Source organism: Diceros bicornis, chromosome 29 (assembly GCF_020826845.1).
Source record: "Diceros bicornis minor isolate mBicDic1 chromosome 29, mDicBic1.mat.cur, whole genome shotgun sequence".
NCBI lineage: Eukaryota > Metazoa > Chordata > Mammalia > Perissodactyla > Rhinocerotidae > Diceros > Diceros bicornis.
The window spans coordinates 34572900-34598329 of record NC_080768.1 but is presented as its reverse complement, the minus strand read 5'-3'; the positions used below and the strand labels follow the sequence as shown (position 1 = coordinate 34598329).

Sequence of the window (25430 nt, the reverse complement as noted above, 5' to 3'; positions counted from 1 at the left end):
GCCTCTGGTTCTGTTGCACCTGTGCCTCCAGGAGCTGGGCTAAATTTTCAGAGAAGGCTGAAGGTTTGAGTTGCAGGTAGAGAGGCTGAGTAGTAGTAATGAATTGTTGCTGAAAACAAGTTAGCATCTTCTGGCCATCTTGCCTTCTCTTCCCTTGTAGTCCATGCCGACAGGGCAGGTGATAAGCATCATTCTCCAAGTTACCAGCTGTAGCCAGAGCTGTGTACCTACTATGTTTTAGCCGTAGCCTACAAATGTACCATAACTTGACCAGCTCAGCTTGGCTGGCTTCTGTGGTTGTGTAGAAGAGACAGCACTTGTCTTCCTGGAGTTAACTATATTTACCAGGAAACTGGGCAAAAGAACAAGCATAAAAGGGACAATAATGAAAGCCAGAGTCATTTAGTGGCCTCCCATCCCCTCTTCCTTTCACTGTGGAATGTACCTTGGCTCCAAAGAGAAGCACACACCTAGCTTTCGGGAAGTGAGCGAGACCCTTGGCTCCCGTTTTATTTACTCTTCAAAGCTCATCTAATCAGGAGCTTATCTCCTGGCTCTAATTGAGAGGAGAACTTGCCTTAAAACAAAGACAACTGCTGCTCATGTTGCTTAGGATTTGTAAGCCCTGCTGCTGTTCCTCTGCTTGCCTGTATGGAAGCTCCTGGTCCTGGACCATACCTAGTGAACATTCTGAGTAAACATGGGAAGTTTCCTGGAGACTGCTGTTCGCTGGCCGTATAATAGATGCTTTGTACTAAGGCATAAACAATATTTATAAAAGTAACTACTCTTTGGAATGTTGCAAAATAAGAGAGAGGTTAGGGAAAGAAATTGCACAGCTGAAGTTATGAAAAGCTAGCTGAATCATTACCATAGAGGCTTTCTTTTTTGGTTATTGTTTTTGGGCCTCCATCTGTTATAGATGATTTATAACAAGGAGTGTATTATTTACTCAGGTGGCTGTAAAACTTCCATTTAAAAATAATACAGCCAACTAGATCCAAAATCATCTGTCATATTATATGGAAAAGTTGGATAAAAATTTGAATATACATCATTATTATTACAACTATGGAGGAAAAGATCCAATGGAAGAATCCTGGAAGGAAATATGTGACAATGGGAACTGTTGTTTCTGGAATTAATGGGTATTTTGTTTGCACTTCTTCCTCTCCATGGCTGTTGCTCACTTTCTGTAATGCTGGATTGTTTTGTAATTTTTTAATCATCACATACCTAGGATCTTCTAATGATTTCAAAGTCCTACATACTTTCCCTTTTGGATTACAGAATCCATATTGAATAGCTGTTTAACAGTTTGTATGAAGTACCTTACGTGTGCATTATGTAATTGTGAAAACTGAAAACAGCCTAAATATCTAGCGATAGAAAGATTGTTAAAATATAATGGAATTTTAAGCATTCATTAAAAAAGCAATTTTTTGCTAAAATTTAATGATGAGAAAAGTCTCACAAAATAATAATTTAAAAAAAGCTATGAAGCTATATTCTGTATGATGCTAAAGTTGTAAAACATACCATGAAGAAAGCTAGGGGAAAAAAATAAGAAAGAAGGAGACCCAAATGTTATGTGTTGGGGTTATGGGTAATAATTTTTTCCTTCTTCTGTATTTGAGGTTTTCTGTGGTGAGCAAATATTCCTTTTATAATTAAAAAAATCCTGTGATTTTTGGGGAAAATTAATTTTAATTTATCTCCAAGGTCTGGTTCAGATGTCACTCCATCTTTGAAATTTGTCGCAATCACTTGTGTAGCAGTGGTTTCTTGCTGGTCCAGCTCCTGGAGCACACTGTCCCTCTCTGGGCTCCGACCCCCTCAGCCTCAGATTATGGCCACTGAGCCTGTGTGTGTCTGACACTGTGGGGACCTGGCCCCTACTCTTGAGGAGCACCTGCCTGCTCCTCCCTCCAGGTGTTAGCTTTCTCATCTTTCTATCTCCCAAACTCCCTAGCAGAGTATCTTATGTAATCAGTATTTTTGAATAAATAAAATCCTTGTATGACAGATATATAATCTAAAAACGCTTGAGGACATATTCTTGGTTATTGTTCACAAAGACTACTTTTTTCTTGATAGGATATGTAAACAGACATGCAACTTTTTAAAAAAATTGTAGTAAAATAAACATAATATAAATTTTACCATCATAACCATTTTTTGTGTGTGTGTGTGTGAGGAAGATCAGCCCTGAGCTAACATCCATGCCAATCCTCCTCTTTTTGCTGAGGAAGACTGGCCCTGGGCTAACATCTGTGCCCATCTTCCTCCACTTTATATGAGACGCCTCCACAGCATGGTCTGACAAGTGGTGCGTCGGTGCGCGCCCGGGATCCGAACCCCAGGCCGCTGCAGTGGAGCGCGCGCACTTAACCACTACGCCACCAGGCCGGCCCCACATCTTAACCATTTTAAAGTGTGCATTTCAGTGGTGTTAAGTACATTCACATTGTTGTACAACGAGCCTCCAGAATTTTTTTTCTAGACATGCAACTTTTAGGTTGAAGGTTGTTTCGGAAGTCACAAATAGAGTGATTGAAGTCCAGAGGACGTATCCTGTGAATGTATGCCTTCAACAAGTTAAAAAGAAAAAAAAAGGATTAAAGGAGAAGCAGTTTTTGGAAAAGTGTTCCCAACATCTCACTTACTTCTGTGCGGCCTGTGTTAGGCTGAAACCTGCTGTGTGTGTGAAAATGTCAGTGTGTGTTTCTAAGCTAGGATTGCAGTCACTCTGCCGTTCTTCCTAACCAGGACGAGAGGGATGGGATTTCTCTTGCAATTCTGGCGAGTGTGTAGACAGTTTGCGTCACTAGGCTGAACAGGGCCGTCTATCATGTTGTGTCAATGGGTATTGATTCTGCTCTTGACTTAGCTTCTTAGCCTTCCTAAGTGGAACCATTAGACCCTCAGGGCCGTGAGACTGTGATGGCCTCAGAGTTCTGCAGGCAAAATTGTCTTGAGGTTGCTCCAGGACCTTGTTTGTTTAAACTTGTAAATCTCCTGAGCCACAGGTTTCAGGAAAAGTTAGTTGTTTTTTTCCTCTCTTTCCTTACTGGAGACTTGGCACGTCGTGTTACTTTTTATTTACTCCTTATCTTGTGTTTCCTCATGGTTCGCGGGCCTGGTCCGTTTGCAGTTGGACTCCAGTCGTCCCAGATTATAAATGCCAGTGAGGGAACTCCTTACGGCTCCTGCTCTCGTCAGGAGTGGGGCTGCTCAGCCCTGGCACAGGCCACTGTGTACCCAGAGGCTGTGCCATTGATGTCTGAGGGTGGTGACGCTGATATGGTGGCACTTAGCTTTGACTCTGCATATTTTCTGGTATGAAGCGACTTAAAGTGGAGGGTCTGAGGGGCTAGGGCATTGACATAATCACCAAAGCCTTCTGAGAGCAGCTGAGGCAGTCACAGTCTGGGGTGAACGGCCACCTGTCATATCGGGGGGAGAGTGTCACCTCCTCCACCGTCTGTCACCAGGGTTTCTTCGTGGGGCCCCTGGGCTTGGGGCTCAGCTCTCAGCTGTGCATGGATACTTCGTTGTGCCAGTTCCTCGTGTTCACAGAGTCCTCCAATGATTACGTTTCTTACAACCTCAAACTCAGAGCCTAGTCCAGGGGTCTGCAGCCTGTGAGCCAAGTATGGTTTTTACATTTTTAAAGGTCATAAAACACAAAAACAAAACAATAAAGAAGAACATGCAACAAAGGCCACATGTGGCCTGCAAAGCCTAAAATATTTACTCTCTGGCCCTTTACAGAAAACTTCATCAGTCCATGACCTGTTTTCCACCTAAATTGAAAACAGATTCCCAGGAGACCCAGCTCATTAATAACATTTTCCTCTTTTGTGTTTCTTTTAGATATTTGATTTCTATGCTGACTTATTAATTTTTCCCCCTTTTCTTCCCTCTCCAAAGAAATACAACCCCTCGGACCCCGCTTTTGCTTATGCACAGCTCACCCACGATGAGCTGATCCAGTTGGTCCTCAAACAGAAGGAAACAATAAGCAAGAAGGAGTTTCAGGTTCGAGAGCTAGAGGACTACATCGACAATCTGCTAGTCAGGGTCATGGAAGAAACCCCCAACATCCTCCGAATTCCGGCTCAGGTCGGCAAAAAAGCAGGGAAGATGTGAATCGCCAGCATACGACACTGAGACTTTTCTGTGAGTTTGTTTCCACCTGCTCCTGAGGTCAAGGACCCAGTGTGCCTGATAACCAGCGTCCAGGCTCTGCCTCAGGATCTCCCTTGCATGTTATCTGGCAGGAGTCAATTCTACCAGCTGAAGCCAGGTTAATTATTACAATGAATCTTTTACTGTACGTTCCCAGGGTTTTGTTTTTAAATGCCACTGTGCCTTTAACTATGTTGTAAATATTTTATGCCCCAACCAGAGACACGTCATAAGATCTGATCCTGGCCCAGAGATTCAGACAGCGCTGGGACTACTAATGTATTTTAACACTGGGGTTTTCTTTCTTTGATATTGAGATTTTAAATTACATATCCCCCAGTCATTGAAGCCTGGGGGGAAATGAGAAGGACCATGCAGTGGGTGCTGTGTTACACACACTTTCTCGGCTTTTGAGTAGCTCAGGCGTGGCTTTTTGGCCACAGATGCTAAATGTTGATACCATGTAAACCTACTGGGCTTCTTGGACTGTCTTGTTGTTTTGACTGGAGCAGAAGAGTTTAGGGAAAGCCTCTGAGTGTGCCTTTTAGATTCTGAACAAGCTGCCTTTTCAAAACATCAGCATCTACTACTCTCCAGCCTTCACATGTGCTCTTTATCGATCCAGAGGGCCTGTCTATGGAGATATGAAAAGCAGACTAGGGGAATTAGTGAGTCCGTTTGCACTTGAGGAAGGGTCAGCGTCCCTTCTCTCAGGGTAGCAGGGGCCCGCTGGCTAGAATGGCCTGGTCAGAGCCTTGATAAGCACTTACTAAAACGGCTCCACCAGCGAATGAATGAGTTCAGTAGGATTCCTTCAGTCTTTTCTTCCTGTGCCCTCCCACACTTGGTCCCTTCTTAAATAATAGCACCAGTTCAGATTCTTCAGGGAATTTCACTGTTAGTAGTAACCTGATATTGGGACTAGAATGTTTCTGTATTTCTCATTTTTTTCTCCTAGTTGTGACCGAATCTCATCAGATCTTGATGTCTCTCCTGGGGGTAGAATATCACAGGCCCATGGGCTGGGCAGGGGTTGAGATAATAGGAGTTATTAAATGGGGTATTTCTTTTCTGTATGTTCTTGTTATACTGAGGTTAAGAGGCAAGATTCTTGGCAGCGGGATCCTTCTTCAGGATCACGTTTGCTGCAACGTTAGTTATATCAGAGCACTTTAATCTGAAGGATGATACTGTAACTTGATTTGTCTAACTTCCTTTTAATTATCTATAGCGATTTTATTTAATTTTCTCCTACAGTCCTGGGGACCACGGTAAACTTCTCAGATGACTTGTATTTTTGTAGTGCTATGAAATTTATTTACATACTTATAAAAGAGCTCTTTATGAAGCTCTCTTGAAGTCTGAAAATATACATGTATATATTTGTTCTGCAATCTGTTTTTTACTTGATATAAATGTATATTGACTGTGATAACCCAAGTGCACTGGGGGCAGGTGTACTCTGCATGGTTTCTCCTTTGAAGAGCGGGCGTGGAAACCTGAACTGCTCACGAGAGGTGTTGGTTCGTAGGATCTGGGGAACGTGACTCGGTGAGCGTTCGAGAGGGACGTCTGGGTGCAGGAGTGAGTTCCTGTGCTCTGAAATGCTACTTGGAGACTCTGGTGAATGAAGGACAATTTACTTCAAGGGTGTCTGGCTTCTACCACTGCTGGAAAAAAAATTCAATTTATAGCATTCCTGCACCTCACCAAGTAGATAACCTGGAGGTCATTAGTTAATAGCTGTCCTTGAGGACTCTACTTTGGGGGAAAATTTATCTGGGAAAAGCTTTAGCCTGCTCTGAGCCATTAGCAGGGGCTGGTGAACTGGAGTGCTGGCGCTCCCGTAACTGGGGTGTGTCTGAGGGCATACACCCATCTACATGGGGGAGCTGGGACCTGCCTCCAGCTGCTGTGAATGCTAACCTAACTGATAGGCCCTGGGAGGGGGCTGTGCTCTGGAGAAGCGGGGGCAGCTCTTTTCTTGGCCTTGCCTGGCTGCCTCCGGAAAGAGCAGTCAGTCCTTTAGGGAAGCATCTGATTAAATACCAAACACCTTGCAATGAACTTCAATTGGAGGTCAGCTTCCTGAAAAAATATCAGTCCCTTGCCCGGTTGTTTCATCTCATCTCATTCCTTGGACTTTGACAGGTGTCCTGCCCTCCCCTTTTATTCCTGTGTGTCAACCTCATCAGGGAGGCGGAATGGAGGAGCAAGAAAGTCTGCCCTTTGCCATGCGGAACAGCTCTTGGCCCTGAGTGAGAGGCGTGTGCACGCATACATGTGTGAGGGGGATGAGTGTGTGTGGCTTCCAGCTTTGCTAACAGTGGGAGCTCAATAGAATGCAGAGGGAGGAAGGTCCATGACACTCAGCCACATGCTGTATTGAAGGCTAGAGGCAATTTAATGTTAAATTATGCAGGATCTTCCCTCCCTGGGTCACTTCTCCCAATCAACCTTTTTTTCTTTTTTAGAACTACTATTTAATGATCCCTCAAGGCTGAAAGATTAATGGCCTGAGGTGGAGAACTTAACCTCCTAGTATCCACACCACCCTCAACTCTGGTTTCTCAAGATCTGTCACGTGAGCTACTAACTTGACCCCTTCCTCCCTCCGATTGAAGGACTGCCCAGCAGTTTTGGATTATAGAATTATTTCTTGCTTTGTTACTTTGGGAATTTTGAATTTCTTTGGTTTTGTTTTTAAGAAGTAACCTAAAATTTCCTACAACACTAAATAAAATGGTACTACCTTTCGAAGATTCGTGTCTGTGCTTTAGTATGGGTGCAATAAAAATGTCTTCTGTCTTCCTGGAAGGGCTTTTGCGGCGGTGACCAGTGTTTCTCATCCCATGAGGGTCTCCCACTGGATTCCTGCTGCTGACACCTTGCCTGGTGCCCAGGGGTCCCACTGCCCTTTCTCCTACAGAAGATGGGACAACTATGATCCCTTCCCTATGACACACCCCTCATCTTGGCCTGCAGGGACCATGGCATTTTCCAGATGAACATCATTTGAATTTTCTGCCCCCAGTGCTAAAAGCTGCCGCCCTTTCCTGGGCAGTGGGCACCTTTGGCTGAGCGCATGAACAAGGCCCCTTCCTTGATTTCCTCTCCACCCCCTGCACGATTTCCCAAGGAGTGAAATCGTCACTTTTGGGGCATGATTTGAATTCATGCTGGGTTCAGGACTGCCCCAGGTCTGGGAGCCAGGTCCCTGGTTCAGTGAACGTGGTTCATTCATTGTGGAATAGAGGGCATCCTGGACAAGGCATCTCCTCCTGAGCTCTGCTCTCCCAAACTCCAAGCCTTTGCTGACGAGCTGAGAGCTCTGCCTGCCTCACAACCGTGGTCCATGCCCCACGGGCCCTCGCCTCTTGAAAGGGAGGAGATGCTGTTTCTTTGAGATAACAGTCACATGGTGGGACAGAGGCAGGCAGGGTCTGTGAAGCTCCTGGGTGGGGTGGGGGGAGCTTCCTGAAGGCCTCCTTGGTTTTGGTAGAGGGGCCTGGTTACTCCAACTGGGCGTCAACAGTGGGTCCACTGTGTAAAGTGATACAAAAACAGCTTCTCTTAAAACTCACAGCCCTCTGGGTTTGATAAAAAGAAACAAGGGCCCTCTGGAAGAAGAGTCTCCAAGGAGGGAACATTTTATGCAAATGACCCCAACATTTCCCCCTGAGATTCATTTCCCTTGCTGTTGGAATTCTCTGTTTGGTTCCTGCTGCTGCCACCAAACCCAGCCCTTAGGGGCAGGCTACTGTCTTTCGAATTCCAGCCCAAGGAGGGACACAACCCCCTTCTTTCTTTTGAGTCCCCTCAGCCCAGCTGCTAATAACAGAAAGCTTTTAAAAAAATACCAGGAACATAAAGGGAATGATTATAGGATATATGAGCAGCATAAAAAGTGAACTTTCCCAAATCCAGGATTCTGAGCCCAGGGAAGTCAGGCACCTGCCTATCTCTGCCCAGTTGCCCCAGGTTCTTGTCTTGGCTTCTTAGCTGGTGTAAAGGCCCCTTGTGTTCCGTCTCTGGAGGAGCAGTGTCCACTCCTCCCCCCATCCACTCCCCTGCCACTCAGTTGGTCTGTAGATTTTTCGAAGTACTGTCATACACGCTTATTCTTGGGGGAAAAAAAGAAATCCTAAGTTTCCCACGACCAAGAGGTAACCACCTTATTTTGATTCTTGTTCCAGCATTTCCCCCTCATACAAATAGATAAGCTTTAAAATGAAGATGGGAACACACAGTACAGACTGTTTTGAACTTTTCTCCATGCCTTTAGCTAGTCTTCTGCAACAAGGACAGAGAGTGATTCCAAGGGAGAGCCTGCCCCAGCCACCATCCCCACCACAGAAGAGCTGGGCCGATGGCAAAGAGGATCTAGCTCACTTCCGGCTCAGGTCACCATCGCAGCCACCTCTGGACCAGAGTGAAGACTTGCTGCGGAGCACCCTGCCTCCGCCTCCCCATGGAAAACGGTCACTTACAGGGTGTAGTTGCCATTCTTTCACCACAGCCAAAGCATCAGCAGCACAGGCTCCCTTAGCCCTTGAACCAGTCTCCGAGCAAATGGATCCCGTTCCCTAGGCTCCTCTTCAGGCACCATCTTTAGGGTTCTGCATCTTCCTCTCCTGGGGAGGCAGGAGCTATTGCTTCACATTCACATGGCTTACTGAGTGCTTCGGGGCCAGCGTATTCCAGAGCCCCAAAATCTCCTGAGGGAGAATGTCCTCACTTAGCCTTTCGATGTTCGACTATTTTACACAGAAACCTGTGTCCTGAGCCCTGGAAACAGTCACTCTGGTGACATTGATAGGCCCTCTCAGAGTTGAGAGAAAGCTGCTTCTGTCTCTGCACATAAAGTGCTTACTTCAGGCTGAACCCTGACTGCAAGAGGAATGCCATTTATTGACTTCCTCTATTTGCTGAACACTGACATGTACTAGTTCTAATTCTCATCGAAGTAGATAATATCTCCATGATGCAGATAAGGAAACTAGACTTAGGCTTCAGAACTTCAGTTTGCCTAGGGTCCTGTAGTGGGCAGTAAAGAAAGGATTTCAACTCCTGGAGATCTCCTGACCTGGAGATCTAGAACAGGGGTCTGCGAACTATGGCCCTCAAGTCAAGAATGATTTTTACTTGTTTTTTTTTATGTAGGATGAATAAGTCTAGAGAACTAATGTACAGAATGATGACCACTGTCAATACCACACTGAATACTAGAGATTTTTTGTGTGTGTGTGTGAGGAAGATGAGCCCTGAGCTAACATCTATTGCCAATCCTCGTCCTTTTTTTTCCCCTTTTCTCCCCAAAGCCCCAGTAGATAGTTATACGTCATAGTTGCACATCCCTCTAGTTGCTGTATGTGGGACGCAGCCTCAGCATGGCCGGACAAGCGGTGCGTTGGTGCACGCCCAGGATCCGAACCCGGGCCGCCAGTAGCGGAGTGTGCACACTTAACCACTAAGCCACAGGGCTGGCCCTGAGATTTTTTAACAAATCAAAATAATATTTCATGGCACATGAAATCCAAATTTCAGTGTCCACAAAGTTTTATTGGAATACAGCCACGCTCATTTGTTTACTTAATTGTCTATGGCTATTTCCATGTTACAACAGCAGAATTTAGTTGCGACAGAGATGTTATTGTCCGCCAAAACTAAATATTTGCTATCTGGCCCTTTAAAGAAAACGTTTGCCGACTCCAGTGTAGGATCATTTTGGGGGCCAATGAGATAATGTTCTGATTCACCCGTAATCCTGGAGGACTGGAGCAGGCAGGGAAATGGTATAACTCAACGCCCCCTCAAGACAAGGCCAGATAAGCCACAGCCTCCCTGAGGAGGAAAGTTCAGGTAAGGTGACTGGTATTCACTGGTATGCAGGGAATGGGGGCCTGGGACTACCTTCTTCGAGTTATCGGATGCCTTTTTCCCTAGGCGTTCAAGAAATGGAACACATTAATCCTCAGCCCAGGGAAGGGAAAGTGTGTTGGGGGGACAGAATAAACAACGCAAAAGGGTGGAGTGAACATGAGCGAGGGAAGTTACTCGGCACCAGGATTCAGGAAGTCCAGGCTGTGCTGTGTACCGTGGCTGTCTCATCCTAGAGTGGTGGAGAATGAGTGTCCACAAAGAGCCGAGGTGGTGGGAAGGAAATCCAGTCAGAAGGGCTCCAAGGGCAACTGCCAGGCTTAGTGTGCCAAGGAGAGAGTGTCCCCAGGGCTCAGAGTGAAACTGGTTTCGAGTGACAACATTTCAGTCAACTGAGCTGCGAGGAGCGCAGGGGTGAGCCTGGATTAAGGACCTGAGAGCAGCCAGCTCCCCCTGGCTACTTGCTCTAGATTAGAAAGATCTCGCCTCAGAGTTTCGGTCTTTGTTGCTTCTGACAGGCCCACCCAGGACAGGTATTCACGGGAGCTGAACAGCTCTTGACTGAGGGCCAGCCCTCGCTGCAGGAGGTGCTCCAGGACACAGCGGTAGGAAGCCAGGTCATTCCACAGAGACTTAACAATCAAAGGGAAGTCAGAAGGCAGACAACGAACTGGAAGACACAGTCTAACCGAGGGAGGACTGGCAGAGGGCATCCTGCAGGTCCACACCGTCGGTGCCTTCCCCTTCGGTCTCCTCTCTAGAAAGAACTCTCACCTTAAGGTCACTATTTCACATCTGGACCATGGCTGAGGCAGCCTTTCCAACAGCCTCCTCTCCTGGGTAGCTTTCTTCTCTAATCCAGCCCATTCTGGGTACTCAGCATTCCAAAAGCCTGTGTGCCAGGGACCATGTGGGCGCTGGAGATACAGAGACAAGAATCACGCTTCCAGTTTCACAGGCTAGGGGGTGGAGTGGGGAGAGGGGTTTGAGGAGCATCTGTTAAACAGATAATCACAATCATTGAATGTCGGCATCTCTTAAGAAGAGTTTGTACCAGCAGGAAGGGCACCGAGGATGATGTGTCTGTTCTGATTTCCTGGAGAAAGGCAAATAAATTTCCTAAATAAATCCATTTCTTCTTGAGAAAGTGGAAAACCCCAGACTTACATGTCTTAGTAGAGTGCGCCATCTTCTGGCCTGGGTCCTGCCCACTTCCCAGCCTGTTTGTGTTAGGACAAGGCTCTCCTACCCCTCTGCCCCCTACAGTTGCTGGTTAGAGGATCATAAAACTGCCCTTCCGCTTGACTGTGAGTCGTGTTGGGGAAAGCAGAATTTCAAGGCTTCTGTCGTGGGTAAATGACTCTGCAATTAAATCTCTTTTTTTCCCAATCCATTTAGGTTCAAGATCTGCCCAAAATTGGGGATAAGAGTCTGATGCTGTTCTGCATGATAACATAAAGGATTACTCCCAATGCCAATTATGCTGCTTTTAGGGACATGTTTCTGCTCCCCAGTAAGGATGTCGACTGTACTGTCTAAAACTAATGGATGTTTCTGAGAGGTGTGTGTGCACACACAAGCATGCATGTGTGTCTCAATATTTATTTGCTGGACAACCAGAAATATATCCTCATTGCATACCTCACACTAGTGGGGAAGTCTAGAAGAGAGGGGACTTGGAATGCCAAGGCCCACCCAAGGCTATCGTGCTGAAGCCCCCTTGTGGTATGGGGCTAGAGTGAGCAATTGAAAATAAGGGAATGGGGGCGGGCCCGTGGCTTAGCGGTTAAGTGCGCGTGCTCTGCTACTGGCGGCCCGGGGTTCAGATCCCGGGCACGCACTGACGCACCACTTCTCTGGCCATGCTGAGCCCGCGTCCCACATACGGCAGCTAAAAGGATGTGCAACTATGACATACAACTATCTACTGGGGCTTTGGGGGGGAGGGGAAGGAGGAGGATCGGCAATAGATGTTAGCTCAGAGCCAGTCTTCCTCAGCAAAAAAAGGAGGATTAGCATGGATGTTAGCTCAGGGCTGATCTTCCTCAAAAAAAAAAGAAAATAAGGGAATGGTCTGTTGGGGATTATTGCCTCCCTTGGCTGGGGGGACGGGTGGACCCTCCGGTGTGATCAAGTCCTGTGGATGGGATTTCTCTAAAAAGGATAGTGGTTCTCAGGCCCTGAGGAAGCAGTCTCTTGGGGAGGGGGTGATATCCTTAGATCTGGATATCAAGGAGAGAAGCTGAGTGTGGAAAAGAAGGGACTGACATCTTTTGAAGGGATTTTTATTTGGTTTGGTTGGCTTTTAATGCTTTCCTCTTAAACTGTGAGAAGGGTCTTATGAAAATTCCCATTTTACAAATTTTTTTTTTCACTTATATTATAATCACCTTAAGTTACTCAACCCTTCAGTAAAGTCCATTAACAGTCTCACATGATGCTGGCGTGGAAAATGAAAGAATGGAAGTCTGGCTGCTTTGTGTTTGTGGGTTAACTAACACCTAGTCAGCGGAGTAGCATCCTGCCAGCCCACTGAGGTCTGCGATGCAGGAAATTCTGTTGTGCAGTAGTAATGGAGGGGAGGGACTTGTGAGCCAAAGGGGCTGAATGGACAATTTTTGAAAGGCACAGCACCTCTTTCCCAGTTTATACTAAAGGTAAGTGACATTTGAAGTAGAGAAGGCTGATGCTTGGATCATAGATAAAATGCAATCTTTGTGTCAGAGATGCCCTTGTTCCCCACTGTGGTCCGGGGAACTCAGTCTCATTAGGCATAGAGGGAGTCCTCTGTACCTGACCACTGATTATAGCTCTTTCAAAAGAACCTACAGCCCTGTCTGATCAGATCCCTTTCTTTTTGAGGCTCAAGTCCTTTATCTGAGGACTCCCTGGGTACAGGGTCATTGTGTTGCCTTGTGTCTTCAGACTGAAAAGCATCACTTTTCTTTCAAAATTTTTTTCAGCTGTAAGATGCATAATTTATTGATCTTCTGAAAAAACAGCTGTAACCTGTATCTCATTCCTCAAGGCAGTATCCCTATTTGTTAATGGGCTGACAAGACATCCTTATCCCTCAATTCATTCTGTGAACTAGCTGTCCAATCATTTTCTGTTCTCAGGGGGAAGTGCTGGTCTCACCCTCCACCCTCAACTCCCAATGCAAGGTTGAAATTGAGCCCACAACAGCTTCTAACATCTGCTAATGCTGGAGGCCCACCTGAAATTCTCCACACACACTTTCAGTGTGTGCTATGATGACTCCCATTTGTTTTCTTGGAGTCATAAAAAACAAGCCTGTGGCTGTCCTTGTCATTTAACTCATTTTTCTTATTTTTCAGACACAACTGATTCTGAAACTTTCAAGTGTTCCAGTCTTTATTCTTAATGAGTGCAATTAGGATTTACTTATAAGAAAATACTTTTTTTGGTGACTTTTAATTTATATTCATACATCACATGCAAAATTTCTAATTTGTAAGCCTGGTTTCTGTAATAGCATCACTAGAGGCACAGTTTTGTTCAAGATTATTTGATCTATACTATACTAAGTTACGAACTTTGGAGTCAGAATCTTGGAGCATCTTAAAGCTCAAGGTTTTAAAAACATCAGGATCTGCTTGAACCCTCCGGTTTGCCAAAGGCCTCACCACTCCATATTGTTTCCCTCCAGCTCCCTTAGACATTCCTTGCCTAGCCTCTGAAAGCATTTGACTTTGCCACTCTAGGTTTTATTTCAACTCCCTCATTCTACAGTTGAGAAAAGAGAGGAAACAGACTGCAAAGAGAGGAAACGACGTGCCTGGGGAAGCCGCTCTGGAAAACAGAACACAATTTCCTGCTCTCTCCCTACACTGCTCTCCCTTTTAGACACATACCTTGTACTATGGCCAAAATCAACATTCACTACCAAAGAGAAATGGAGAATCTGCGATTCCCCTAGCGCTTTAGAAAGGAGAGTCCTTTGGGCATGGCAACAATTTCTTGCCTGTTATGCGCGTCCATGTAGGTAGAAAGTTCACCCAAATTCAATCCCCAGTGTGGCCCACCTCGAACTAACTACAGATAGCGGGGAACCCGAAGATGCAGTCCAGATCAGGAACCTCCTCTTCTAGCTCACGTTTCTACCCGAGTCCGCAGAGGTCGGACCGGAAGTGGCGTGCAGCCGCAGGGCGGAGGGAACTACCAATACCGCCGAGAAAGGTGCAGCCTTTAGAAAGTTTACCCCCTAGTTGTGCTTCCTCCCGGTTGCCGTGGCCGACGCAGGGGTGGATATCCGAAGGCTTCCTGGCTCCGGGCAGGCAGTGAGATGCCGGGCGGAGGCCGCTGCCCCGACTGCGGCTCCGCGGAGCTCGTGGAAGACTCGCACTATTCGCAGAGCCAGCTGGTGTGCTCCGACTGCGGCTGCGTGGTCACCGAGGGCGTCCTGACGACCACCTACAGCGACGAGGGCAACCTCCGAGGTACCTGGGCCGGCCTTGCCGGAGCCCGGGGCCAGCCCGGGGCGGGAGAGGTGGACGGCAGATTCCTCCTCTCTCCCGCCCTCTGCTTGTCATGTGCACACTTAAATATGGGAGAAAACGACCTGCATTGGAAGAGTAGGCTGCAGGAGGCCAGGGACTGCCGTTCGCGTGTGTTTCCCTAGCATCTAGTATGGCCTCTGGCACACAGAGTCGGTATAATGAATATTGAATAAATGAAACAAAGAGAGAAACAGAGTTCCACTCAATATCTAGTCTGGTCGTGGTGGAACGGTTGTGGGTCAATTCTTTACGAATACAGCATATACTGTTATCCCTAGTTTTTAGCACGAATTGAGAAAAACATCTGTTTTCTTTGCTTTCCAAGTGTCTCCCCAGGGCAGCCCTCAAAATCTGCAGCCGGGAAAATGGCTTGGATTGGACGTACAGGAGGGATGACTGAAAATTTGGGACACTTGGAGCTGCTTTAATGTAGTCCTCATCTTCCTCCATCTCTGTGTATTTGATACTGCTTGTGGCTGTAGAAAACCAGATGGACCTTGAACATGCATAGATGGGCACCTTCTGTGAGACAGGGAGCAGATGCCTAATGATCTGAATTCTGCTCCCTGGCTTTGTGTGCTGTGGGTCAGGGGTCTGGTGAAGAAAGGCTAAACAAGCTACTTCTTGCCCATTCTCTTACAGAAGTCACATATTCCCGAAGCACAGGGGAAAATGAACAAGTGAGTCGTAGCCAGCAACGAGGTGAGAGTCAACCTTTTATGATACAGTGGCTTTAAAGAAAATTGTCCTCGTGGTCCAGCCCATCTGCTTGCTTTTCCTGTTTGCAGCATTACTGTGTAAGGTGGAGTAGAAGAGAATGGTAATTAGAAATAAAGGATGGTGGGCCAGCCCAGTGGCCTAGTGGTTAAGTTCTGCGTGCTTCGCTTCGGCGGCCCAGGTTTGGTTCCCAGGTGCAGACCTACACCATGCATTCAGTGGCCATGCCTTGGCAGCATACAAAATACATACAAAATAGAGGAAGATTGGCATCAGATATTAGCTCAGGCGAATCTTCCTCAGCAACAAAAAAGGAAATAAAGGATGAAGATGGTTCTAAGAGAGGTAGGAATTCACTATAAGGTATGGGTTTGCTCAAGGGTATGTTGGAGGTACTCAAGGAGCCCAGATCAGACTTTGGCTTAGCCCTGAATCAAACCAGCCTCCCAAAAAATGATGGTCTGAAATATGACTCCTTTCCACAAATTTCTTTGTGCCTTTAGAATGACCTCACCAAGTGTGACTCCTGTCGTGGTGGAAAGGTACATTATTTGAGCATCTCGTATCAGAGGCCAGGTTAGAAGTCGCTAGGAGCTGCGCAGTAGCTCCTTTGACCTGTCTAACTCTTGCTGTGGGTTTTTCTAGGTCTCCGCCGAGTGAGAGACCTCTGTCGAGTTCTGCAGTTGCCACCAACGTTTGAGGACACAGCAGTTGCCTACTACCAACAGGCATACCGGCACTCTGGCATCCGTGCTGCCAGGCTGCAGAAGAAGGAGGTATTGGTCGGGTGCTGTGTTTTAATCACCTGCCGGCAGCATAACTGGCCGCTAACCATGGGCACCATCTGCACCCTACTGTATGCAGACTTGGATGCATTTTCTGGCACCTACATGCAGATTGTGAAGCTTCTGGGGCTGGACGTGCCGTCTCTGTGCTTGGCAGACCTGGTGAAGACCTACTGTAGCAGGTACCTGCCTAGTGGGAGACACGGGGACAGGATGGGTCCTTAAATTGGAATCCTTTTGCCTTTGGCAATCTCTTTTTGACCAAAGTTCATCTCATTTTTGACCAAAGGATGTGGGAGAGGGGCTGGCCCAGTGGCGTAGCGGTTAAGTTCGCGCGTTCAGCTTCGATGGCCCAGGGTTCACCAGTTGGGATCCTGGGCGCAGACCTACTCACCGCTCGTCAAGCCATGCTAAGGCAGCGTCCCACATAGAAGAGCTACAACTCTACAACTGTGATACACAACTCTGTACTGGGGCTTTGGGGAGAAAAAAGAAAAAGAGAGGAAGTTTGGCAACAGATGTTAGTGCAGGGCCAATCTTCCTCAAAAAAAAAAAAAAGATGTGGGAGGAAAATCTATTTTCTCTCCCCTGTACCTAGTACTAATAAGGTTAATCTTGTTTTATATTTCTAGAATGCTGTAATTTTCAAGTCCCTTTGTCCTTACAGCAGCCTAATGATGTAGGAAAGTAGGTATTAGCCTTGGCACAGGGCTGCTGAGTTGAACCACTCACGTTGTACATGGCCTGTGTGGCTAGATGCAACAGCCCTGCCTCAGCAGGATCATCTGCTAATGGAGCTGAAAGGATATTAGTAAATGACAGAGCTAGAGTTAGAAACTAGTTCTTTTTTTTTTTTTAAGTAGCTGTGTTCTTTTCTTTTTTCTGACAAATATAGTAGAAAGCAACGGTTATCGGTGTCAGATGGCTTTGGGTTTGAAGCTTGGTTCCCAGCTGGATGACTGGGCAAGTTTTTCAACTATAAATGCACATAACAGGGGTAGAGTAGATTCAAGGAGAACATTTGTACAGCACTCAGAATAATGGCCGACAGGGGGTGCTCAACACATGTTAGCTCCCTTCTGCATTCTCCTGCCTTCACCTTGCAAGCAGAAGACTCACCCTGTGTTCTCTTGGTACCTGTATAAACTTGCTGCCCAGGAGGCTTGTGTGTTCCCAAGAGGGTACAATAGCTTGCCCATCTTGAGTGGACTGCTCTTTCTCATTTTGGAAGAGCAGCCCCCCATAGGCATTGAGACCAGACCCTCATTTCGGTTATTTCAGCTTCAAACTGTTCCAAGCCTCCCCGTCTGTGCCAGCCAAATATGTGGAAGACAAAGAGAAGATGCTGTCGCGCACGTTGCAGTTGGTGGAGCTGGCAGATGAGACGTGGCTGGTGACTGGGCGGCATCCCTTGCCTGTCATCACAGCTGCTACTTTCCTGGCTTGGCAGTCGCTGCGGCCTTCAGATCGTCTGACGTGTTCCCTTGCCCGATTTTGTAAATTGGCAAATGTGGACCTGCCCTACCCTGCTTCCTCCCGCCTGCAGGAGCTGCTGGCTGTGCTGCTGCGGATGGCTGAGCAGCTGGCCTGGCTGCAGGTTCTGAAACTTAACAAACGGTCTGTGGTGAAGCACATCAGTGACCTTCTGCAGCACCGCCGCACGTTGGTCCGCAAGGCCTTTCGAGACGGCACAGCAGAGATGGAGGCCCAGGAGGAGGAGCGGCAGGGGCAGGGGCAGGGACAGGGGCGGGGAAAAGAGGAAGGGGGCAGTAGTTCCTTAGATTTGTCTGAGGGGAAGCGAGGAGCTAGTCCTGCCCTTCTCCTCCCGCCCTGCATGTTGAAGCCCCCGAAGCGGATCCGTCCCACACCCTCTGTCTCCACGGTCACCGGAGATGAGAACATTTCTGATAGTGAAATAGAGCAGTATTTGCGTACCCCTCAGGAAGTTAGGGACTTTCTAAAAGCCCAAGCTGCTAGACAGGCTGCTGTGAGTGTTCCCAACCCTCCCTGATGCACATCTGGGGGCCACTTCACGCCATTCTGACAGCAGCTTGACAATAGGCCTGTCATATCCAGAGAAATGAGTGTGTACAAGTCCTTAGGTATTGTCTTGTCTTGTTTAAAGGAACCAAGAGGGGCTCTGCAGTTCATTGGGTTCAGGTCCTGGAGCAGAAGTCAGAAGGAATGCAGGGAGGCCTAGGTTGGAGGGAGTCCCAGCCCTTGGTGCCAGAGAGTGGGTTGCATATACTCATATTCTGTGGGATGGCTTTCCTCTTAGACTGCTGGGAGAGTGTCAGGCTGGCTCCTGCTCCTGGTTTGAATTGGATACACTGCTGCTGCAGGCCTGGTGGGGCTTCCCTGCTGGTGTGGAGCAGTTGGCATTTCCAACAGTATCAGCTCTCAGAGGACAGGACCTGGGCAACTCTCGGCCCTGTGTCCATTCACAGGTGTTGGTGGGTTCATGTGTATTGTGTCATGAGATCTTCTCCTTCATAACAAAAGGACCGTGGGTGGACTAAGGTTATAGCTCAAAGGGCTTTGCAAAATTTTAATATATTAAAACAAGAGGCATCTGCTAGAAAACATTCTATTGTATAAAACCCGAGCTTTTAAAAACATGTTTTCTTTGGCACTTTTCATCCCCCCCTCCCCTTTCCCCAGCGTATTGCAAAAAGCTCTCCAGTGCTAAGGCATTGGCAGGGTATGTAAACAGCAGCCAGCATATGTGGAAGAATAATACAAAGCTTTTTTTTTTTTTTTTTCCTGTCTAATACTGTCTGTGTAGCAAGCATAAATAACAGGATCCATCCCAAGGCGTGTGGGTTTTCTCCCCTCCCTATGTCTTCTGTTGCCTTGGTGATCAGGCTGGGGTGACATGGAGACTGGCAGGGGACCTGAACCAGGCCTTGTCTTCCTGTTGCTCTTCATGAGGCCCAAGGTCCACTCCACTTTCATTGGGTCCTGTAGTAAAAGGCTGGTGGTTGCTTTTAGGTTGGGAAAAAGATGAGTGCTGGTGTTTAAAAGTAGTGAAGGCGCAGGCCCCAAGTGAGCTGCGGGGCCCCTCCCCACTGCCTCAGGGGGTTCGGCTTGGGCTTCTGTGAGGCAGGAAGCTGGTTTGATGTTTTGGAGTTTCTCCATAATATGGAGCTAGAGATCAAATTATTGCAATGGTTCTTCCATATGGCCTCATGGAGGCAGGGAAGTGCGCCTCCTCAGTCCTTTGGTGTTGGAAGGCTGAGACTGGGGATATGGGTCTTATAACGGAACAATAAGTGCTTCTCCAACACCACCTGCAGCCTTGTGGTGGAGCCCCTCTTCAGGCATTGTTTCAGGCTAGGTTAAAGGCATGACTAGCTTCAGTCCCATATCTAAGCACTACTCTCTCCTTCCCTCAAGTCATCCCCGGGCATCTGGCAGAGTCAGCTTCTTAGGGGTAGGGTCTCGGCTTTGTCCTAAAGTGCCCCCTCTGAGCCCTGCTGTATGACCTGTGTACCACTCCTGTGGAAATGGGGTCTAGCCCTAATTGTGCATGCTTTCCACCTGCCCCTTCCACAGGACTAGTTGATCTCCACAGGTGCCTTGCACACCGCTCTCCCCCCCCTTCTCCTCGTGCATAGTTAACCTGAAAAGCAGCACCTTGTTACCTCCTGTTGGTCCTGGTCACCTGGCTCGTCTGCTAGGCTGGCTCCCTAGTTAGCCCAAAACTGGGTGGGGGAGAGGCCCTAGTGTCTAGGTACAGATGGCCGACTTCAGATGAGGGGGGGGAGGAGAGAACACCGTTCTCAAGTTCCCATCATCTGTGTTTTCTTGATAAGGCTGGTGGCTGCCAGTGAGGCGGTGGGGGGACGAGATGCGGGGAGTACCTCAGGAGGAGCCTGCCTGGGCTGTGCTGTGCCCCTCCATTTGATTTGTCACTCCACAGACTGACAGGACCTCCCCCCTACCCTGGACAGCACCGATTTGACTGCCAAAACCAGCCTGGGCTGGGAGAGAAGTGTATGAAGCCTGTGATCCTGGGATTGTCTGTCGCTACCCCAGAGGGTGACCCTCCTGGCAGTGGCAGGTCTCTGTCTCTCCTTTGGTGCAGCCTCCAGGACTAAAGCTGGTGAGCCCTGCAGCCATGGCCCCTCTGCCTCAGACCTGGGACGTACCGATAGACGTCTTTAAGGGCCCCCGAGAAGCCAGGCTACTGAGCCCCTGTGGCCAGCCTGTGCTAACGCGTCGCCCGCCCCCGCCCTAGACGGTTGTCTCGCTCTTCCAGAGGCCTGTCTTCATGCAGCCGCCCCCCGCCGCCTCGGCTCCCGTCAGGGTGATGTCGTCGTACTTGCCCCCCTTGGGGGCGCCGTTCAGACTGGCAGTGTTGAGCGGGTACGAGCGGCGCTTGCTCTCCTTCTCCAGCGCGCCGCCCCCGCCGCCCTTGAGGTTGTCGCGGCTGGCGCTGCGGCGCTGGCCCGGCCGGCCGGCCTCGGGGAGCGGCGCGCTGGTGTCGCTGCCCTCCGACGGCGTGAGCGTGGGCTCGCCGTCGAGCGGGGGGCCGGCGCCGGGGCTGTTGCGGCTGCTACCCGGGTAGCTGTCGGACGGGCTGTTGTGCAGGCTGCCGCTCTCGCTGGACAGCAGCTCGGGTGCCCCCGCGGCCGCTCCGCCGCGCAGCGCCCGGAGCCGGTTCTTGCCGCCAGCCTCCCCCGCGCGGTGCCCCTTGGCCCGACTCTTGTGCGCTCGGCGCCCGTGGTGCAAGTTGTTGGCGTGGCGGGGAGCCAGGCTGCCCCGGGAGCCCATGGGCTCTGGCTCCCCTTCCCCGCGGGCCGTCACCCCCGCCTCGCACCCCTGACTCTGGGCCAGCTGCAGGTTGGTGAGCTTGCAGGGGCCCGGGGGCGGCGCGTGTCCGCTGCTGCCGCTCTGGGAGGACTTAAGGGAGGGGGCCCCCTCTCCGAAGGCTGGGGAACCGTCCTCTGGGGCGGCAGGCACGGCCCGGGATGAGGCGTGGGGGGCCGAGGCAGGGGGGCAGCAGGCGCGCCAGGAGGCCCTCACGTCCCTGCGCCTGGCACAGTGGTGGGTGAAGATGAAGAGGCCCAGGGCAGAGGCCGCCACTCCATACAGACAGCTGCACACCACCCGGGGCAGCCAGCGCTGGGATACGGCCAGAGCCCCACAGCCCCACATGGCCAGGTACAGGAAATGCGTGGTCATCAGCGCCCCCAGCTGGACTCCCGGAGAATAGAGGCCGTCACCATCCTGCGAGGATCCGGGCGTCACCACCCCAGCGCTCCCAGTAGCGAGAAGGGAACCCGAGTCACTTAGGAGGGTTCCGCTGCTCCTGAGCCTGGTGGAACCCCTCAGCTCCTCCCCTGGCTCCAGGGAAACCCTCCTGGTGCCCCCCTTTGGGCTCTGTGCCAGGGGACCCCGTAAGCGCAGCCCTGCACACAGGAAATAGATCCAGGTGATCAGCAGAATCAAAGCCACCGGGATGTAGAAGGCTCCTAGGCTTGGACGCCACACCAGCCAGCAGCTGAGGGGAGACAGGCAGTGGATGAGGAGGAGGAAGGTGTCTGAGGTGGGGCCCATAGGCTGGGTGGCTGGGGAGATAGAGGAGATGGTGAGTGGGGAGGCAGAGACTGGCTTAATTAACATGCATGGGCTGAGGTTGGGTCACTGGCTGGGTGGGCCTGGCAGGTGCCCCTGCCAGTGGAGTGGAAGGCATCCGTGCCGGGCGGGTAGGTGTGGGGCAGGCAGGCAGCGGCGCTCACTAGGGGCTGTGGTCCTGGTAGTTGTGGATGTTGACAGCAGCCGTGATGCCACAGATAATGAGTGGGATTCCTCCAGCAATCAAATAGAACCTGGAGAGGAATGGGGTTGGGGGTCAGAGAGATGGGCAACAAGCGGGGAGGAACCACGTGCTCAGAACCCATGAGTCAGGGTCTCCGTCCCATTGTCTTCCCCTTTAAATTCTGTCAGATTTTTTTCCAGGGATGCAAAGCTCCTACAGGGCAGGCTCAGCAGGCCTCTAGGGGGCTTGGCCAAGACTGTTCTAAGGGACAGAGGCTAGAATTGCTCTCTCTCACCCTGAACAGTGCAGAAGTCAGGGGTTCCCAGGATCCCTGCCCAGTGCCCTTTGGAGTCACTCCCTTCCCTGGCCTTGTCATGCCTGGAAAGTCTTAAGGATACACCTACTCCATGGGCTTGGGCAGCCTGGCACCACCCAGGGCGTTGCCTCTTCTGTCTTTGGAGAGTGATCTCCAGGACCTTGGACCCTGGGACAACATAGTTTGGTGTCCTACAGCCCCTCCGAGCCCTTCCCCACCGCAAAGCTGACAGTTGGAAGCATGTACCGGAGCATGGGACGGGGAGCAGGCGGGGCAGAGTCCCCTTCTTGTGGAGGGGGCGCCCTCCAGGTGAGCTCCTTGTGGAGGACGCGGGCCTTCACACCCATCCAGAGCAGTGTGGACAGTGAAGAGTAGTGCAGAGTGATGCCCACCTGTGGGGTCAAGGCACTGAAGCTAGGGACTGGGCTGCTACTACTGCGGCCATCTCAGAGCCTCAGCCCCGCAGTGTTCTCCCACTCCTCCCAGCCCCCAGCTCCAACCAGATCCCCCCAAGGTTCTGTCTGTGCTGTTACCCTCTCTACTTCCACCCCAGAGTTCTCTCCCACTCCGGGGACTCGCCATGACCCTGTCCTTGCTATTGGGCTCATTCCTGACTTCTCCTCCATTGCAGGGTCCACTCTCTACTTTGAAGTCATGTCTCCTAGTTTCTATGCTTCTTACCAGCCCCTACTCTCACGCCCCTCTCCCCCTAAACAAGGCTGGACACAGAACAGTGGAGCTGGGGCCTATTAGCATGAACTCCCTTTTCTTTCCCTGAACCTCCCTACTCTATGCCTAGGCTGCCATTGCTAATCTGGGAGCCCCCATGCCCCACCCCAGCCCCTTCTCCTGCTTACTGCTTGGCAGACCATCTGGTAGTTGGTAAGTGTGATGCCTCCTGCAAAGACGGCAGAGGTCATGGCCATGTGGAAGCACAGGTTCAGCAGCATGTGCCAGCCCTTCCGGGACACGTGGATGGAGCTGCCCCAGAAAGAGTCTTTAATTAATGGGCCACCCAACCCAAGGTCAGGCCCATGGGGTCTCAAGGCCGTTGCGAGAGCCAAAGAGGGGAAAGCAGATATCTGTGTGCATGCGTGTGTGTGAATGTGACAAAGGCCCCAGCGCAGGAAGGCCTTAACCCCCAAAATGTGTTTTCCAACTCCTAACCTTTAAATAAAAGGCTAGGCAAGAGCCTGGGAAAGTCATGTGCACCCACCTGGGAAGGGAAAACTTGCCAGTACTTAGAGACCCATGGTCCTCCCACCACTCCCTCCCTTCCTGCAGGAGCTCCCACCTGTGGTTGAGGATGTAGGTGATGATGGTGGAGAAGAGGCAGAGCAGCAGCAGGGCTGTGCAGGGGTACACGACAGGATGCAGCCCTGCCCCTGAGCCCCCAACCTCCCTGGGGAAGGCACTCAGCTCCTGGAAAGAGAAGGAAAGAGGAAGTGAGTATTAGGAAGCCAGGAGTAAAGGCTGCCCCATGGAGTCCCGGCCAGTACCCCAGGCCAGTTTTCCTCTTCCCAAGCCCTGTCAGCTTTGGTCCTCATCTTTGGCCCTTAGTCCATCTGGGTAGGCAAGGATGTAAGTGCCATGACATCCACTCCTAGAAAGTTGGTTTAGGTAGCATTAATAATCTGCCTTTCTGGGGACTTTTCAGATCCCCAGCCTGAAAATTAGAGATGAAGAAAGAGGGGGAAGGTTCTGTCTATAATACAGCTGCATGCCTGCTCAGGATCTGGGAAAGTGGGGTGTGAAATGTGGTGAGGGAGGGGGAACTGGACAGAGGTGAGTGAGGAGGATGACCAGAAAGGAGAAATGTTCCCAGATTTTTTTATCCCCTGTAACAATCTGGGTTTCAGAGAGTGCAGGATGTGAAGACCAGGCAAGGTAGTTCCAGATCCATCTCTCGGTGTGGGAGTGGAGGCAGGACCTCCCTGTCTCCTGAAAGATGAAAAGGTGTAGGGAGACCAGAGGGACATTTCCCCACCAGACCTGACAGTTAGGAGGTCTGATAAGGCCGCTGTTCTTTCTGAATTTCTCTGTGGCCCCAGATGATCAGAGTACCCCACTTCCACCTCATACACATTCCCTGCTCCCTTGCCCTCCCCCCAGCCCCCCCTACACTCACCATGAGCACGGCCACATTGCCCAAGTGCTGGCAGTGCAGGGAGCTGACGTTGGGCTGGCTGGAGCGGAGCTGGCAGCCCTCGGAGCTCCAGCCCCCAGACCCCCCCAGCCCCTCCTGGCTCCACCAAGCTGCCACAGGTTCAGCGCCCTCAGCCCAGTGCCGCAGTGAAATGGCCACTGGCTCCGTCAGGTTGCCCACGCCACAGCCACCTACGGGGGAAAGGGAAGTCCACACAGGTCTGCACAAGGCCATGGGGAGGCTGGCTCAGGGGAACTTAGCAGCAGCAGCTGGGCATGCACTGAACACCTGCCGGACAGGGCTTGCGCTGGGCTTGGGGAATATGGTTAGATGCCAGATGTGGGCCTGCTCTCCAGGTCCTCAGTCTAACTGGGGAGACACAAGGCATGAATCCAAATAAAAGCACTGGGAGGTGGCCCACTCTAGTCCCAAAGAGGGGACTCTGGGGCTGGGGTCAGGGACAAGAAGGTAGAAGGTAATGGAGAGGGCGTGAAGGCCCAGGTGGAGAGGAACCAGGAGGGTACCTCTGAGAGGGGAAGTTGGCACCAGGTCAGGAAGGTGGGACGGAGGGAGACCAAGGTGGGTCGAGGGTTTGTGCTTAGAGGCCATCTGAAATGTGACAAATCTGGGATATAAAATCCAATGTCTTCCTGAGCCATTTCTTCACCAATCCCTTCCTTTACGGACATCTCTGCCCCCATTCTCCTTGGAAATGGTGAGGGGCCACCGTCCTCTGCCAACTCCAGCAGGGTGTTAGGGGGCGCTGTGGGCGAGGGAAGGGTGGGAAGAAGGGGCACAGGGCAGACACTTGGGAGGGATCCCATGCGGGGTGGGCAGTTTGGTCCCTTACTGGTTCCTGCAAAGATGACAGGGGTGGCCACACCGCGCCTCTTGCCGGGCCCAGCAGCTCCAGGGCGGGAGGTGTTGCCGTGGCTGCGGAAGAGGCGGCCGTTTCGGAAGACGAGCAGTTGCAGGGTGCAGTCAGGGGGGACTGGTGGAGACAGGGCAGCAGGAAGGGACGAGAACAGACTGGGTGGCAGCTGGATGGAGGCCAGGGCCACGCTGTTCTGGGGGGACAGAGGAGTTCCTCAGAGACCGCGGGATCCCCTAG

At 50.4% G+C, this 25430-nt stretch overlaps 3 protein-coding genes across 4 annotated transcripts in view; 2 read left to right on the top strand and 1 right to left on the bottom strand.

Moving 5' to 3' along the window:
• The window catches only part of RAB11FIP1 (RAB11 family interacting protein 1), a 29510-nt gene extending 22539 nt beyond the window's left edge, over window positions 1–6971 (top strand). For both annotated transcript variants that reach the window (XM_058525207.1, XM_058525206.1), the window contains one exon: window positions 3934–6971. In XM_058525207.1, the coding sequence (XP_058381190.1) occupies window positions 3934–4152 (219 nt within the window). In that variant the 3' untranslated portion in view covers window positions 4153–6971. The remainder of the gene's footprint in view (window positions 1–3933) is intronic.
• Window positions 6972–14257: 7286 nt separating this feature from the next.
• Window positions 14258–18768, top strand: BRF2 (BRF2 RNA polymerase III transcription initiation factor subunit). Its single transcript, XM_058525205.1, has 4 exons — window positions 14258–14531; window positions 15234–15293; window positions 15954–16275; window positions 17375–18768. Exons 1-4 carry the CDS (start codon window positions 14378–14380, stop codon window positions 18102–18104), a joined length of 1266 nt encoding a protein of 421 aa, XP_058381188.1. The 5' UTR covers window positions 14258–14377; the 3' UTR covers window positions 18105–18768.
• Window positions 18769–18853: 85 nt separating this feature from the next.
• ADGRA2 (adhesion G protein-coupled receptor A2) overlaps window positions 18854–25430 on the bottom strand; it is a 33486-nt gene continuing 26909 nt past the window's right edge. Inside the window, exons 13-19 of the mRNA XM_058525204.1 lie at window positions 25170–25386; window positions 24302–24510; window positions 23468–23595; window positions 23031–23154; window positions 22420–22565; window positions 21838–21927; window positions 18854–21599 (exon numbers count right to left, since the gene is read on the bottom strand). Of these exons, the coding sequence (XP_058381187.1) occupies window positions 20330–21599; window positions 21838–21927; window positions 22420–22565; window positions 23031–23154; window positions 23468–23595; window positions 24302–24510; window positions 25170–25386 (2184 nt within the window). The 3' untranslated portion in view covers window positions 18854–20329. The remainder of the gene's footprint in view (window positions 21600–21837; window positions 21928–22419; window positions 22566–23030; window positions 23155–23467; window positions 23596–24301; window positions 24511–25169; window positions 25387–25430) is intronic.